This window comes from Malaclemys terrapin, chromosome 14 (assembly GCF_027887155.1).
Source record: "Malaclemys terrapin pileata isolate rMalTer1 chromosome 14, rMalTer1.hap1, whole genome shotgun sequence".
Lineage (NCBI taxonomy): Eukaryota > Metazoa > Chordata > Testudines > Emydidae > Malaclemys > Malaclemys terrapin.
The window spans coordinates 3,458,712-3,473,098 of record NC_071518.1 but is presented as its reverse complement, the minus strand read 5'-3'; the positions used below and the strand labels follow the sequence as shown (position 1 = coordinate 3,473,098).

The 14,387-nt window shown below is 55.9% G+C and overlaps 1 protein-coding gene across 1 annotated transcript; it reads right to left on the bottom strand.

The window, feature by feature from the left end:
- Positions 1-594: 594 nt before the first annotated feature.
- CHMP1A (charged multivesicular body protein 1A) lies at positions 595-13,983 on the bottom strand. Its single transcript, XM_054048761.1, has 7 exons — positions 13,913-13,983; positions 11,387-11,406; positions 9,567-9,644; positions 8,290-8,436; positions 6,964-7,092; positions 4,815-5,002; positions 595-3,262 (listed from the first exon to the last, which is right to left on the bottom strand). The coding sequence occupies exons 1-7, from the start codon at positions 13,917-13,919 to the stop codon at positions 3,241-3,243; spliced, it is 591 nt and encodes a 196-aa protein (XP_053904736.1). The 5' UTR covers positions 13,920-13,983; the 3' UTR covers positions 595-3,240.
- Positions 13,984-14,387: the final 404 nt, after the last annotated feature.

Below are 14,387 nucleotides of genomic sequence, written 5' to 3'. Positions count from 1 at the left end.
AGGCAGCAGGAGAGAAGCGCATTGCTTAGCAGAGGGCTCCCCTGCGTGGTACAGCGAATTACAGCACCCACTACACTGTCTGTGAGGAGCAAGGCATGGTGGGGACGGCAGCGTGCTAGAGGACAGGGGGCTGCCTGGATCCTTCGTAACAGTCCCAGAAATCAGAGCTGGAGAAGATAGGTTAGGACTCCTCCCCCGTCCAGCCCCTGGAGCCAGGGCACAACTCTTCCTGACAACGTTTGCTAGTGCTTGGCCAAGCTCGTTTTTAAGCAGAGTCCAAGCCAGGTAAATCTAGCATCAAAAGAAGGGGGGGAAGGCCCAGAAAGCTCCATGCCACACAAAGAGCAGCAGCAGCCTGCCAAGAGCCCATTGAGAGGCAGGGCTGGTGGATTCCCTCCCCGAGCCGGTGTCAGACCGAGACAGCCAGTGTCAGGCCCTCCAGAACCCAGCAGCAGTGCCACGGGACCCGAGACCAGCACAGGACATTTGCTTCTCCTACCCAGGCCGCTTCCCACCTCTGCCGTGACGGCTCCACTGCTCAGCGGAGCCCTGGGCAGAAGCTGGCGCTTCATGGAACGCGGACAGGCTGGAGGCTGATTTTCAGGACAGTTCCTTTATTTAAAACGGCAGAGTGGACTTTACAGTGTTCATTTCAAAACCAGCAAAGGAAAGCAGCGTTGTAAAAACACACAGACAGCACCACACGAAAGAATAGGCTCATTTACAGAGGGCAGGATCTCCTCCCCAGGGCAAGGGCCGGGCCGACCCCTTCTCCCGATTTCACCCAGCTGCCAGGAGAGGAGCTGGGCAGGGGTGAGCCATTTCCACAAAGTAGGAGCCAGGCACGGGGAGGAATAGGGCTAGTGCTCGCTGTGCCTCCTGCAAACACTCCAGCTGGGTGGAACAAGATGTTCACCATTGCCCCAGGTCAGCCTGCCTTGCAACTCCAGGTAAATGCCCCCCCCCCCCCCCCCCGGGGTTGCCCTGGAAAGCTCTGCTCAGATTTTCAGGGGGGCTCCTGCGTTTTACCCACCTGGGTCTGACTGAGGCACAGAGACCAAACACCTGGTCATAAGCAAGTCCAGGACTCCGCCAGGATTAGAAACAAAGCCCCTCAGCTCGCCTACAGCCCCAGCTTCCTCCCGAGTCTGGGAAAGGAGCCTGTGTCTCCTCTGTCAGCCTGTGGGGGGCGGCCACAGCTCAGGGTAATCGCAAAAGGGAGGCGAACGTGCATCTTCCAAGGCCACGAGACGCGGAGGGAAAATATCGAGAGATGTAGTGTGTCTGCACGCAAGTGCTGCAGAACCCCCAGCCTGCTGACTTCTTCTGTACTCCGTACTCCAGCGACATGCCTTCTGCACTGAGAGTGGCAAGGCCAGCCACCGTCAGGCACCAGGCTGCACTGGACGCTCTCAGGGGCGAGGGTGATGGGGAGTGTGTCTGATGCCATCTGCCTCCCCTGCTCCCCAAAGCGGGGATTTCTTGCCCCCTAACCAAAGAGAAGCAGGTCCCTTAGCACATCTGTGAGAAGATACTGGACACTTACCACCTAGAGACACTTAATGAATTGTGAGCCAGCACTCCCTGTGAAACCAGCACTCCAGCCCCAGGGCCGTTCATCACAGTAACCACTCCCTACTTTAGCTGCCATGTTGCTGGGTATGCCAGATGTGCTCTGCATTGACTCCAGCACAGTGGTACCAGACTCCCAGGACATGGCAGCTAGCGTGGAGCCAGCAGGGATGGGGGTTAAAACTCCTCTGAATGGGAACCTGGCTCTGTTCCCCTCCCATCCAGCAGCAAGCCAGGCTCAGATCTCCCCTCGCTCCCTCCCACTCCCCCGGCCCTGGGCTGAAGAGGAGGCTGAGCGTCAGAAGTGACACTGTACGCCTCCCAAAGCTCTCACGCCTGGGGCTGAGGGAAGTGGGGGGGGCTGATCCTTCCTTCTCAGCCTGGCTCCCGGGCCTGCAGTGTGGACTGGGTTAAAGGAAGTGACGAGCTTACACTCAGTCATCAGTGGAGCTGGGGCATCTCGTCAGTGTCAGCCCTGAGGAAGGGAGTGGGGGAAGAGACCCAAGAGGTAAAGGCAACAGAGGTATTTAGGAGGGAAGTACAACATCCGCTCGGACAGTGGAGACATCCTCACCATTCACAGGAGGGGCTGGACGTTTGCTCCGCTGCCCTGCTGCCAGCGACAGAGCTTGGAGACAGACCACTCCCCAGCAGACAGCGCTGCACCTTGAACGCTGTCCAGCTAGAGCACCGCAGGACAGCTTCGCTCGCTGGGGTGGCATGCATGAAGAATCCCAGCTCGCCTGGCCAGATCTCAGTGGTCACAGCGTGTGGTTGTGGAGGCAAACTTCTCAAAGGTCACTTAACGGTGAGAAAATCCAGGGCGGGCAATGTGACAAGCAGTGCCAGGGCTAAGTTGGCAAAGCGAGATCCCTGCATGCTGGGCATCACACTGGGGTCCCTATCGTCTCAATGCTACGGGCGCTGCACCAGGGACTAGCAGATAACTGGGAATATGGATGTTAGAGTAAGAGATGCCACTACATAGATTTGTGCCTGTCCAAGGCAGCTGCCTCACCCATGAAACACTACCAATGTGCAGGTATGCCCTGGGCGGGCACCCCTCCCTCCAGCTACAACAGGCAGTGGGGAAGAAAGGGGCTTGGATGGAAATGGGAAGGATTCATGGCACTACCTGCTGCAAGCTGTTAGTAGCGGGTCGCCCACAGCGGCTAAGAGAGCCAATGTACAGGCTGTGGAGAGAAAGATGCACTACACATTTGCTAGAGATACAGCATCCGGAGATGGTCAGGCACCCAGTGTCCCATCAGAACATGCACTTCCCCTTTCAACAAGATCTCCATGTAGTGTTAGAATCACTCCCCCCTAGAGGTCCAGGATGCAGAGAGGGAGTGGTAGCGCTGCTTTAAAGACAAGAGCCCTGAACACTCTGCCACCAAAGCCCAGAGCAAGATCACGCTCATTCGGCAAACCTCCCTCCAACATCTCTTCCTGCTGCCTCTTCAGGAAGTAGTCATCATCAAAAAAGACCAAAGAGTCCACCGCAGAAGAACAGGCTGCTGAAGGAGTGGCTTGCTGGTTCTGGTTTTGCTAGCAGAAGGCCAAAGCAGGGATGGAGTGGGAGCTTTGGGGGGGGGGTCTCCCCCATCTCCCCACTCGATGCACGATCAGTAGGGGAACAGTGATCATCCAGAACAATGGGAGACTTTAATTCCGCAAGGCAGCCAATCTGGAAGAAACAGCACAAGAGAGTCAAACAGGAGCACGGAACACGGGAGCTGCTTCCAAGTGAACCCAGAGAGCACGGGGGGAGCTTTCTGGAGAACTGGGCAAGGCGGGGGGCACTACGCCCAGTGATGGAATGAGTCTGAACCGGGGAGGAGGCGGTTTGCACGGACAGAAGTCCCCCACCTGGAGCACAGATAACAATTTACGTTCTAGTGGGTGAGTTACCAGCACCTTCCAACACAGCCAATGCATTTCCTGCGCTAAGGCCAGAGCGGCCCCAGCAGTGTGTTTAACAGCACGGCAATGCAACGCCACCGGCCAGGAAGGGACGAGTGTGATTCCGCTGGAGCCCAAAGAGACCCGGGGCTCAGCACATGCACCAACACTCCCTGCAGCACAGGGGGGAGCAGTGCAAACTCTGACCTCAGCAGACAGAGCAGCAGGTGCACTGCAAGCACGTGGGAGGATGGGGAGAAAGCCTCCGTGCTGGAAACACCTTTGGGCTCAGATGGGACACAGGACAAGCCCCTTCCAGCCGCCGGGGGGGAGTATCAGGCAGGGCTCTGTGCGGCAGTTGGGCTGGTTCCTGGGGAGGGTCTGGAATAGCGCTTAGAGCGCAGAGGGAGTTTGAGGAAAGGCTGGATGCTCCGTTTGTCATCTCATAACCTATCTGATGGCCCCACGAGTGAGGAGAAAGAACAGCATCTCCCTCCATCACAGAGCCCTGGAGCCAGGACCACGCCATCTCGTGTGTGCGCGGCGTGGCAGACACTCAGTCATCTTCAGCAAGAGGCACCTTCCAGCCGCACCACACGACGCAGCCAGGGGAGGGTCTCCATTTCTCAGGGTCTGTAAAACACTCCCACCCTGAGGACACCCCTCAGCTCACACCAGACCCACCGCTCCTCTCCGTGCTTCAGACAGCCCAAAGCGAGAGAACCTGGAGAGAGTCTGGCAGCTGTGCAATGACTTCTGGGAAAGGGCCGGGGGGAGAGGGGGCAAAGGGAGGTCTGTACAGCCAGGAACTGCAGGGCTCCGTTCTCGGAGGGGCCCTCTCACGGTAGCTGCATGCAGAGCTGCAGAGACGGGGAGGAGGAAGAGGAGCTCACCAGCAATAGGAGGTGGCCTCAAGCCTCTTCTGGGAAGGTTCCAGAGAGACAGCCTGTTTGAAGGTCAGTGCCAAGCACGCCCAGAGCAGCGTCAACTGCGCAAGGCAAGTATGGGCCAGGAGCACTCCCACCATCTGGTTACTGAGCTGAGCAAGCAACACCTTCTACCACCTCCACTCCCCAGTGCTCCCCAACCCCGATTGCTAGTAGAATCAGGAAGCCCCTCTCCTCTGTGGAGCATGACGAGGTTCGCTGCCTGTACGCAGCTCCGCTGAATCTTTGCTAGGCTCCACCATGCACGGGGACGCGAGAGCCCAGAGGTTGCTCCAACAGCTGGCTTTCCTCCCAGCCATCCGCTGGGCAGTTCAAGCTCCCGGGAGCAGGAAGCCCAGGGACACAATCACACCAAGGGATGTGGGGGAGGAAAAGGGGAAGAGAGAGAACCTTCGGGACAGGTGGTCTTCCTGGGTGCGGACGGAGCTCTCCCCCACTGCCGAAGCCCCCTCGGGGAGCTGGTTGAGTTGGTCCATGATCTCCAAGCCGTTCTCCTCGGCAATCTGCACGATGAGGCTGTCCACCTGCTCCTGCGGCGTGGTCAGGGTGGTAGCAGAGCTCATGGAGTCCTCCATCACCTACAATGGGCAGAGTCAGTATCTGAAGCAGAGCCACCATCTGGCTCCATTGAAGAACCCACCCAGCCCACGTTCCTGCCTGTAGGAGCCCGTTACAGATCTTGAGTTTGGCCCACTGGTCCCCTCCCCAGAGGGTTCTCCACATCCTTGTCAGCCAGACAGCTAGGCCTCAGGACAGGAGGATGGGTTGGAGCCAGAGAGATCCTGAGGCCCCTAGACATCAGTGTACCACCCGGCACCTAGCTGTATGAAGCGTTATGGACCCCATCTGTCCATGTTAGCCCCCACCCTGCCTTAGGTTCTCAGTGAAGCTTTTAGATACTGTAGATATGGTCAGACACTTGCACAGGGGCTTTTCCTTGCCATCCGGGGCAGCTCTGTTATCCTGGTTAGAGACACTGCCCATCCAGGGTCAAGGCAATATTCAAGAATGAGCTCAAGGCCGGCTCTACTTGGGAGCATGGGACGTTCTAGACTGCTCCCAGACTGATCAGGTCAAAGGTTGATCAAAACAGAACATGAGCTACAATCACTCATGTGGCCCAGCCCCTTGAGCATGCTGGGGGGAGCGGGGAAATCAAACAAGCCAGAGACCATCATGATAAGAAGGATGGACTGGCCTGTGACTCAGGAGCTCTGGATTCAGTTCCTAGCTCTGACAGACTCCCTATGTGATCTGGGGCAAGTCACTTAGTTCCTAGTCTGTACCATTACTCCTGGGGAATTCTGCCCCACTACGCGCATGCAGAATTCATATCCCCCGCAGATTTTTTTTCTCTGCAGAAAATGGATTCTATCAGAGAGGCACTGCAGTTACACCTTTCACCCACCAGGGGCTGCTGTGGCACCAGAAAAGAGGGAGGCCGGAGCAGCCAGGCGTGGAGAGGGAGGAGAAAAGGCTGCTTTCCTCAGAGTGTCCTGCCTCAGGGCCAGGTGAGGAGGCACAGGATACGGGGGGGATGGACAGCCCGGGGCACACAGGGCTGCTGGGGGGGGGGGGGGGTCACAGACTGGGGCTCAGAAGGGCTAGTGGAGGTGGCACAGGCACTAGTGGGGTGACAGCATTGAGCTGGGGCTGAATGGGAGTGGGGGTGCAGGACCACATGGGGACAGGGGCAGATGTGCCCGACTGAGTGAGAGGCTAGGGGTCAGCCAGGGTCTGCAAAAGGGAGGCTCCCCAACTCCCTAACAATCCCTCCCCCCCCGCAAAAAAACCCATTCCACACTTCTCCCACCCACACTGAACAATCGTTCCAGTTCGCTACCAGGCTTCTTCCCAGCAACTACTTCCTTCTCCCGCATCTCCTCCGTTACCCGACTCCCCGAACCCTTTGCACTGCTTCTGAGGGGTGCAGGAAATACGTTTCTGTAGTGTGGTTTAAATGAATTATTACTGAATGTTCTGTATTAATATGCCTAGGGAGGAATCTAATTGTTAAAAAACATTTCCTGAATCTTTTTTGTGGTCTGCATTGTTCCAGACATACTTGCTGATGGGTATTTTGAAATAAATTATCACAATAATTGAAAGCAGTGTGATTATATTGTGTTATTTTGACAAATAAAATAAGCAGAATTTTGCTACATTTTAAAATAGTGTGTGCAGAATTTTTAGGCACGGAATTCCCCCAAGAATATGCCATGGGGACAAGACTTTCCGCACCCTTCGCCTGTGTGTCTGCCTGCTCTGATCACAAGCTCTTTGGGATAGAGATTCTCTATGTGCAGCTCCTAACCCTAACCTTGATCTTCCTTGATGAGCTGCTATAGACCAGAGCTCTGGAAACAACTGAGCCATTAATCCAAAGACCACATCTGGGAGCCCGGGAAGGGCCTTGTATCTGAGCCCATGATGGTGGGGCGATACAGTTCTCTCTGCTCCACCCCCCAGCCTCCAACGAGTACAATTCTTCCTGCAGCCCACCAGTCTACCCCCAGGCGAGCGAGTGCCCAGCACTTACCGAGGTGTGAACATCCAAGTTCTGAACCTGGTGCTCAAATTTATCCATCACCGCCGAGACCTTCTGCAGGTCCATGGAGCTCAGAGCTTTGTCCAAGGCCTTGGTCACCTGAGCCATATTTTTAGTCACCTGTAACAGGAGGTTGGAAAATGTACACACCAAACACACAAATGTTCCCAAGCCTGGCCACAAGCAATTCAGTGTTTCTGGCATTTCCACCACAGGGGCCTCAGTCTGCACAGGTCAGCGACGTCCTGCCGGGAATAGCGGGGACTCTCAGCTCAGATTGGCCGCAGGGGTTTAGAATTGTGCACATGCAACCGAATGCACGAATACTGAAAATGCACATGCAAGAGATCCGCTAGCCTTCTAGCTGTCACTGTGCACATCGGAATTGCACCTGGCATCTACTGCACGCACACACGACACACACGCACCGTTTTCATATACAGCCCTGGAAGTCTGCCCTTTAACAGTACAGCAGCAACTTCACCATGACAGTCACATGAAAATAGTAACCATGCCCATGAGCTCTTCTATGCAAGGGCTTCATGCATTTTTAGCGCCTCCTCCTGCTATTTCTCCACTGAACCCTTTGGTGTTCATACCGGAAATGTTACTCCCAACGTTAGTACAAACACCGTGAAGACAGGAGCTCCAGCCCACCAGGCGCAATGTGCTTCAGGGGCTGTTCTTTCTGCCCGTCTCTCTAAGCGGAGCCACATAACTCCAGGAAGTCCAGGTGGGACTCCAGCGTTGGTCATGTGGCTCACAGTGGAGAGAGATTTCAGACAGAATCCCAAGAGGGAACAAGCATCCTCAGCTTCCAGCAAAATCAAAAGGACTTGAGAGTGCTCAGTACCTTGCAGAAGAGAACTCGAACCCCCAGTTCCCTGCACACAAGCATGCATGGACACATGGCTAAGGCAGGGGAGTGAGTCCAGGCACACACCTTCCAAGCCTGCAGACTTGGGCTCAAATATGGATGAAGCCACAAATGAAGCAAGTTTGAGGGTCTCATTTCTGGTCCCCAGTGAAATGTACTGGCCACATCACAAGGCAATGAGACACACACACTGGCATTTCAGCAGCTGTGGCAGTCTCTGCCAATGCCCGGTCTAGCTCCGGGCCCTGACCAAATCCCAGTATGGGGGTGGGAGGTGTCATAGCGCTTGCCAACACTAAAGCCCAGTTCTAACCAAGTTACAAAAGAAGAGAGGAATGTCATCAGGAAAGGGGAGGGATGGGCCAATAGTCTATCTGTACAAGGACAGGAAACAGCTTCTGTTCCTCCAGGGATACACCTGAGACGACACAGCCTCTTACCCCCTTCATGGTCACTGCCGTCTGCACCTTGGAGACCACTGCATCCACTCGGGAAGCCATCCGAAGCCAGTTTAAACCTTCGTTCTTCTTCCGGATTGCATTCTCTGCATAGACGCGAGCACATTCTACGTTCTTCTGCTGAAGGGCCTGGAACATGGAAGGGAAAAGATTTGCAGGAGAAATCCATTTTGCTTCACACATCAAACAAATGTCTCCCATTTCCACCCAAGGGATGTCATGCAGAAATCTCTCTCGTCTGTGTTCTTTACAAAGGGACTTTGGTGTTTGCTTGTATCAGGATTAGTGGAGCCGGTGGTAGCCAAACATGCTAGGACGGCCGGGATTCGGGTTGAGGCTAGGAGATGGCCTATTGCGCCGGGCACGTCAATCAATGATGCGGGGGGAGAACGTGCCTGCTTGGATCTCAGCAGTACATAGACAGGTCAGGGAATGCAGGACAGCAGATTCCGCTTACTAGCAACCCCTCGCTTGCTGTTATCTGGCAGCTGCCAACAAGCAGACGGCAGTTTGCAGGGCTGCAGCCAGCACTGGGACGTGCCTTCCCTGACTGCAGCCCTGAAAACCTGCCTGCGGGCCAGGCAGCAGCAGGGAGCATGGCTGCAGCCCAGATGCTGGGGCTTTCTATGGGGAGTGGGGGTGTTAGGGCCCCACAGAGCCGCACGGTATTGCTCCCTGTGCTCTTCGGGGGCTGGGGCTCAACACACCCCAGTGCTTCCTTGCCTGGGTGCAGCCCCCAGGCAGGACACAGCCCAGAGAGCAGGGAGAGGTACGGTGCAGATCCAGCATCCAGGCTGCAGCCCCCTTCCCCACTACTGCCCAGCCCACAGCCTCCCCTCCCCTCCCCTCCCGTGTGGGCCCCCTGCGCAGGCAGGTTTGGAGGCTGCAGCCAGGGAAGGCACATCCCAGCACTACCTTCCTGGGCTGTAGGCCCACACACCTGCCTGCAGCCAGGGCCTTTCTTCCAAAAGCTGCTGTTAATAGGCGCCATCCCGTTGCCAACATCCACATCCCATTAACATTAAAGTCAATGGGGCAGGGATGGCTCCCAGCCAAGTGTTGCCATTAACCAGAAGCTGTTGATATCCAGGGTGCTATTACGCGGAATCTAGTTAATCCCCCTGATACAGAGCCATGGATTGACGGCACAGGCGCAAGGGCTGAAAAGACCCCTAGCCCTCAGAGACGGTCTGTGTGTGTTACTTTCATCTCCACCAGGGAGTTCCACCACCTCCACAGAGTTCAGCCACACTGGCTACCTTCTTGACTTTGGCTTGCTCAGTCTTCGAGTCCTTCTCGGCCTTCTTGGCTAGCTTCTCCAGCTGCTTTGCTGTGAACTAAGAGAAACAGACTTCGGTGCTCGGCCATGAAAGGGTCAAACATTAACACAATCCGAGGCTCCCACAACTCTCACACAAGCCCACAGGCTGTCCTAGCAAAGCGTGCGTACGGTGCCCGCGCGTCTGCTCACACTGCCTCAGCTGCCTTTTCCTTTGTACAACCCTAAAACCCAGTGAGATTGGCTGGGCAGGCGCCGGAGTTATGGACGTGACTGGGCATAGAGCGGAGGCAGCAAGAGGAAAGGAACTCAGTGAGCTTTGGCTGACTGCTGGAGCAGAGTTGGAGCGCTCGGAAGGAAGGCCTGGCTTCCTTGGCCAGACAGGTAGTACCTATGGCATGGTACTGGCTAAAGCACGTTGTCCTCTCTCTTCTGCTGCGAAATACAGCAGTAGCAAGCGGTGGAGGCACTTGAGATTTCAGCCCCTGGTTTAAGAGGCAGGGACCTGGGGGCTCTCAGTGAGGTGTCTGGAACATACTCCTTAGCGTGGGTTCAGGGACCTTCAGGGCACGCTCACAGGCTCACTTGTCGAGGCGTTTTCAGCGGTGAGTGAAAGGGACTGATTGGTGCTTGAGGGGACTGATGGGAAGGAGTTTGCTTTGCACTTGGCATAGTCTTTCCTTCATGTCCCCTGCCATACATGACAAGTCTGGGTTGGGTTTACACTGCCTGTGTGGCTCCAGAACAGGTGACAAGTGTTCTCTAGATAAATAGCTCCCCCTTCCTGTTGTGGCTGGGAACTGCAGAGGCAGACTTGCAGCTGTTATTTTAAACAGATTTTCATAAAGGCAAAGCTCTGGGGGGTGGGATTTGTGTCTCCCCTCTGGGAACGGAGGTAGGTTTGGTACCATACAGCACAGAGCTCCTGTTACATTTAATCCAATTACCAGGTGAAGGGCCCGTCCAGCCTAATGCACTTAACTGATTTGCAGCTCACACCAATGGAGGTTAAGCACCTTATGCAATCGCGAGCTGCAATGCTACTTCCTTCACATCAGGAGAGACAAGTGCTTGCAACATAATCGATGATGTCTTCAGGGGCTAAATCACAGCATCGCTAGGGACCTCTGCACTGCTCCCTCCCCCAGAATAAGAGACAAGTTCCTGTTCTTTCACCACCACAGCCTTAAATATTGGGATCTTTATGTAGCTGTTGACCTCTCCCTGGCCCCTGTGGACAGAAAGCCCAGTGGCCCCCCCACTCTGGGAGACTCAGTGAAGATACTGCACATCACACCCCTGCTGGAGGGAGAGCACTGGAAGGAGGAGATGAAGCCTTGGGAAGACAGGACAATGAAAGCAAGAGGAGTTGAAGGTAGGAAGGAAGGTTCTGGGAGAGGTTTCTCCAAGTCAGTGAACTCTCCATCAAGTGGGCGAGAGAAGGTCGGAGCAGAAAGCATTTGAGAAGCCAAATTTAAAAACAAGGAATAAACCTAGACCCATAGTAGCTGCCTCTTAAAGATGATCAACCCTAGCCTCCGGCTGTTGGAGGAGCCCACAAAACACCCGACTAGTACAGGGTCTGGTAGTCAGCGAGACTCCTAAGCAGCCTGTACCAGGAAGACAGTTCGGTTTTGTACAGACCTGCCAGCCATACCACAAGACACCATAAGAGGGTCTTAGAGCATCAGTTCAGCTGGGCTTGTCGACTTTCAATTGACCAAGGCCACGCAGGGAGGCATAGAATAATGAATCCCCATGCAGGGGCAGAAAGGGACATCCTGTCATGGCCACACTCACCTTCAGCTGGAAGAGTGTATCTGAAACAAGAGAGGAGGTGACTCAGATCACAGGTTTTTAGAGTCTCTGTCAGTCAGTAACATAAAGGTCACACAATCTTTCACCCAAGGAACTGTGCTTTGGGAGGTACCTTCTATGGTGAGTCTCCCCAGTTCACACACACCCCCCTTCCCCTTAAAAGCATCACACCAACATTCCTTTTGCCTGAAGGGAGCTGGACAGGCTGAGGTTGTGCTGCTCACACATCCCAGTACCACCACCACAACTGTTCCGAAAAGTCTCTTCTGGGCAAGCAGAGACCACAGCCCTCAGCTGCCTCCACTGCACTCTCAGCCTTTGCCTGTGCACTGGGGACTCCTCAGGATACCTAGCTAAGGTACTCCATATGGCCTCCATCACCCTAGTATGTAGGCACCTCCCAACCTTTATCCAGTGCCATTATCCCCCTGTACAAATGGGGAACAGAGGCACAAGGAGACCAAGTGACATGCCCAAGGGTGCACAGAAAGCTGGTGGCAGAGGAAGGACTTAAACCTGGGTCTCCCAAGTCACAGCTAGTGCCCTAACCGCTAGGCCAATCCTTCCTCTCCTATTATACTAGAGCACAGAAGCAGAAACTCCTGTGTTAAAGACCTGTCTACACATAGCTGACCAACCCGTGCTGGAGTCTCATTTGGCTACAACTGAGCTCAAACAACACTGACGCTGATTTTTAAATGTGGTTGTAAGGCCAGTGGTGATTGGATCATTGTACACAGTACAGCACTGAAAAAACGACCTAGAATGGAATATGAGACATCTCAGAGAGCTTGTTAAAAAGGCTGTTGGAGGGTTTTATTGGAGACACTCCCACAGGATTGACTCCTGCTTTCAATTTCATGACTAATCAATGAGGGTCAGGCATATGCATGGATAACAAAGGACCTGAGCACCCAGGGTAACAGGAGTGCTATTGAACTGCTCGGCTGGGGACTGGCTCAGAATACTGAAGGAGCCATACAAGCTAGTGAATTATCCCTTGGATATGGCTCTTTGACATAAATGGACTCACTGAATATTAGGTACTGAAATATTCACTGTAAAAAATTATCTACCATAAGTTAATGCAGCCGTGGCAAGTATCACAGCATCCACGGTACAGGACAGTGGCTTCACTATGCAGTTCTCTCTCAATTTGACACACATCATGTATGGGACCTTAATCCTGGAGTGGAGCTAATAGAAACCACATTCTGTCTTGCAACTAACAAGTGACTCATCAGAAGGCAGCTTCCTGGCTTTTATTGAACTAGCTGTGTCACTTGTCACTGTGGTTTCTCTGATCACAATTACATTGTGACCTTTGACCCAGAACCTGGCACACCCCAGATAGCCCTGTAAATAACTCTCAGCCAGCTTCATGCAAGAGGAAATGGATCAGTTCAGGAATTTGGGGCAATTTTAAATACATTTTAGTTTTCTGAAATACCTGGACCTATTTCAATTCATCAGAAAAGCCAGGGACAAACAAGCTGACCTTGAGTCTGCTCTCCCGGATCAATGCAGCACAGGCCCTCGGGCTGCACTTACCCGCCCCAGCCCTGAGACAGTGACAGGGTCTCCACCATCCTCCTCAGGAGCCTACTGGCCAGGACGACTGAGCAGAGCCCCTGCAGGTAACCCCAGGACTCCCCTACGACCACAGGGCAGGCCCCACTCTGGGCTCACAGGGAACTCCCTCTCCCAGGTCACATCGTCACCTGCCCTGATGTCACCAACGGATTTCCCTCTCCCTTCCCAATGGCCACCCCTCCCCCGCACAACCCCACCTCTGACCCGGCCCTGGCCCCCTCCCTTCACCTCCCCTCCCCTCCCCCCCCCCAGGCCTCAGGCACAGCCCCCTGACCCGGCCCTGACCCCCTCCTCTCACCACCCCTCCCCCGCACAACCCCACCTCTGACCCGGCCCTGGCCCCCTCCCTTCACCTCCCCTCCCCCCCCCCAGGCCTCAGGCACAGCCCCCTGACCCGGCCCTGACCCCCTCCCCTCACCACCCCTCCCCCGCACAACCCCACCTCTGACCCGGCCCTGACCCCCTCCCCTCCCCCGCACAACCCCACCTCTGACCCGGCCCTGGCCCCCTCCCTTCACCTCCCCTCCCCCCCCCCCAGGCCTCAGGCACAGCCCCCTGACCCGGCCCTGGCCCCCTCCCCCGCACAACCCCACCTCTGACCCGGCCCTGACCCCCTCCCCTCCCCTCCCCCGCACAACCCCACCTCTGACCCGGCCCTGGCCCCCTCCCCTCATCCCCCCTCCCCCGCACAACCCCACCTCTGACCCGGCCCTGACCCCCTCCCCCAGGCCTCAGGCACAGCCCCCAGCCCTGGCCTGCCCCTGCCCCCACCCCGCCGGTCCCGGTCCCTTGACCTCCTTCCCCTCCCCCCGGCCCCGCCCCGGGAGCCCCTCCCCGGGGGCAGCAGGAGGGGCTGGGCTCGGCTCGGGCCGGAATAGCGCCCAGCGCCCCCGGAGGGGGGGGTCTTTCTCTTACCGTCCATCTCTGCAGCTACCACTTCCAGGGTCTCCAGACACTTCCGGATTGTTGCGTCATCGCTCCGCTTGTTCTCGCGAGGTTTCCCCTCAGCCCTGCTCCGTTCAACGCATGCGTAAATGGAGGAGGGTTTTCCGCGGCGCAGCCAGGGTGGGGCGTCACATGACCGGAGCGCCGCTCCCCCCACGCCCGCCTCCCGCTGGCAGCGGCCCACGTGGCTCCCGGCGAAGGGGGGCAGTGGGGTTCGGAGCCCGGCCTCCTGTGTGGGCTTGCGCAGTTGGCCCTGCTCTGTGCCTCAGTTTCCCCACCTGTAGAGTGGGATTGGGGAGGGTACTTGGCAGCGGCAATAGAGCGGGCTGGAGGGAGCCCCTGGACTGTGTGTGGGGGGACGGGAACACAGAAAGGCAAAGGGGAGCAAGGGGGAATAGGTGGTGGAAGTAGAAATCATTTCTTGCCGGTACTGCAGTCATGGGAG

Coding starts and splice junctions, on each gene's coding strand:
- CHMP1A (XM_054048761.1), bottom strand. Junction 8,437..9,566: donor AGCAAGCCAAAGTCAAGAAG/GTAGCCAGTGTG, acceptor TCCATGTTCCAG/GCCCTTCAGCAGAAGAACGT. Junction 7,093..8,289: donor CGGCAGTGACCATGAAGGGG/GTAAGAGGCTGT, acceptor CTCCTGTTACAG/GTGACTAAAAATATGGCTCA.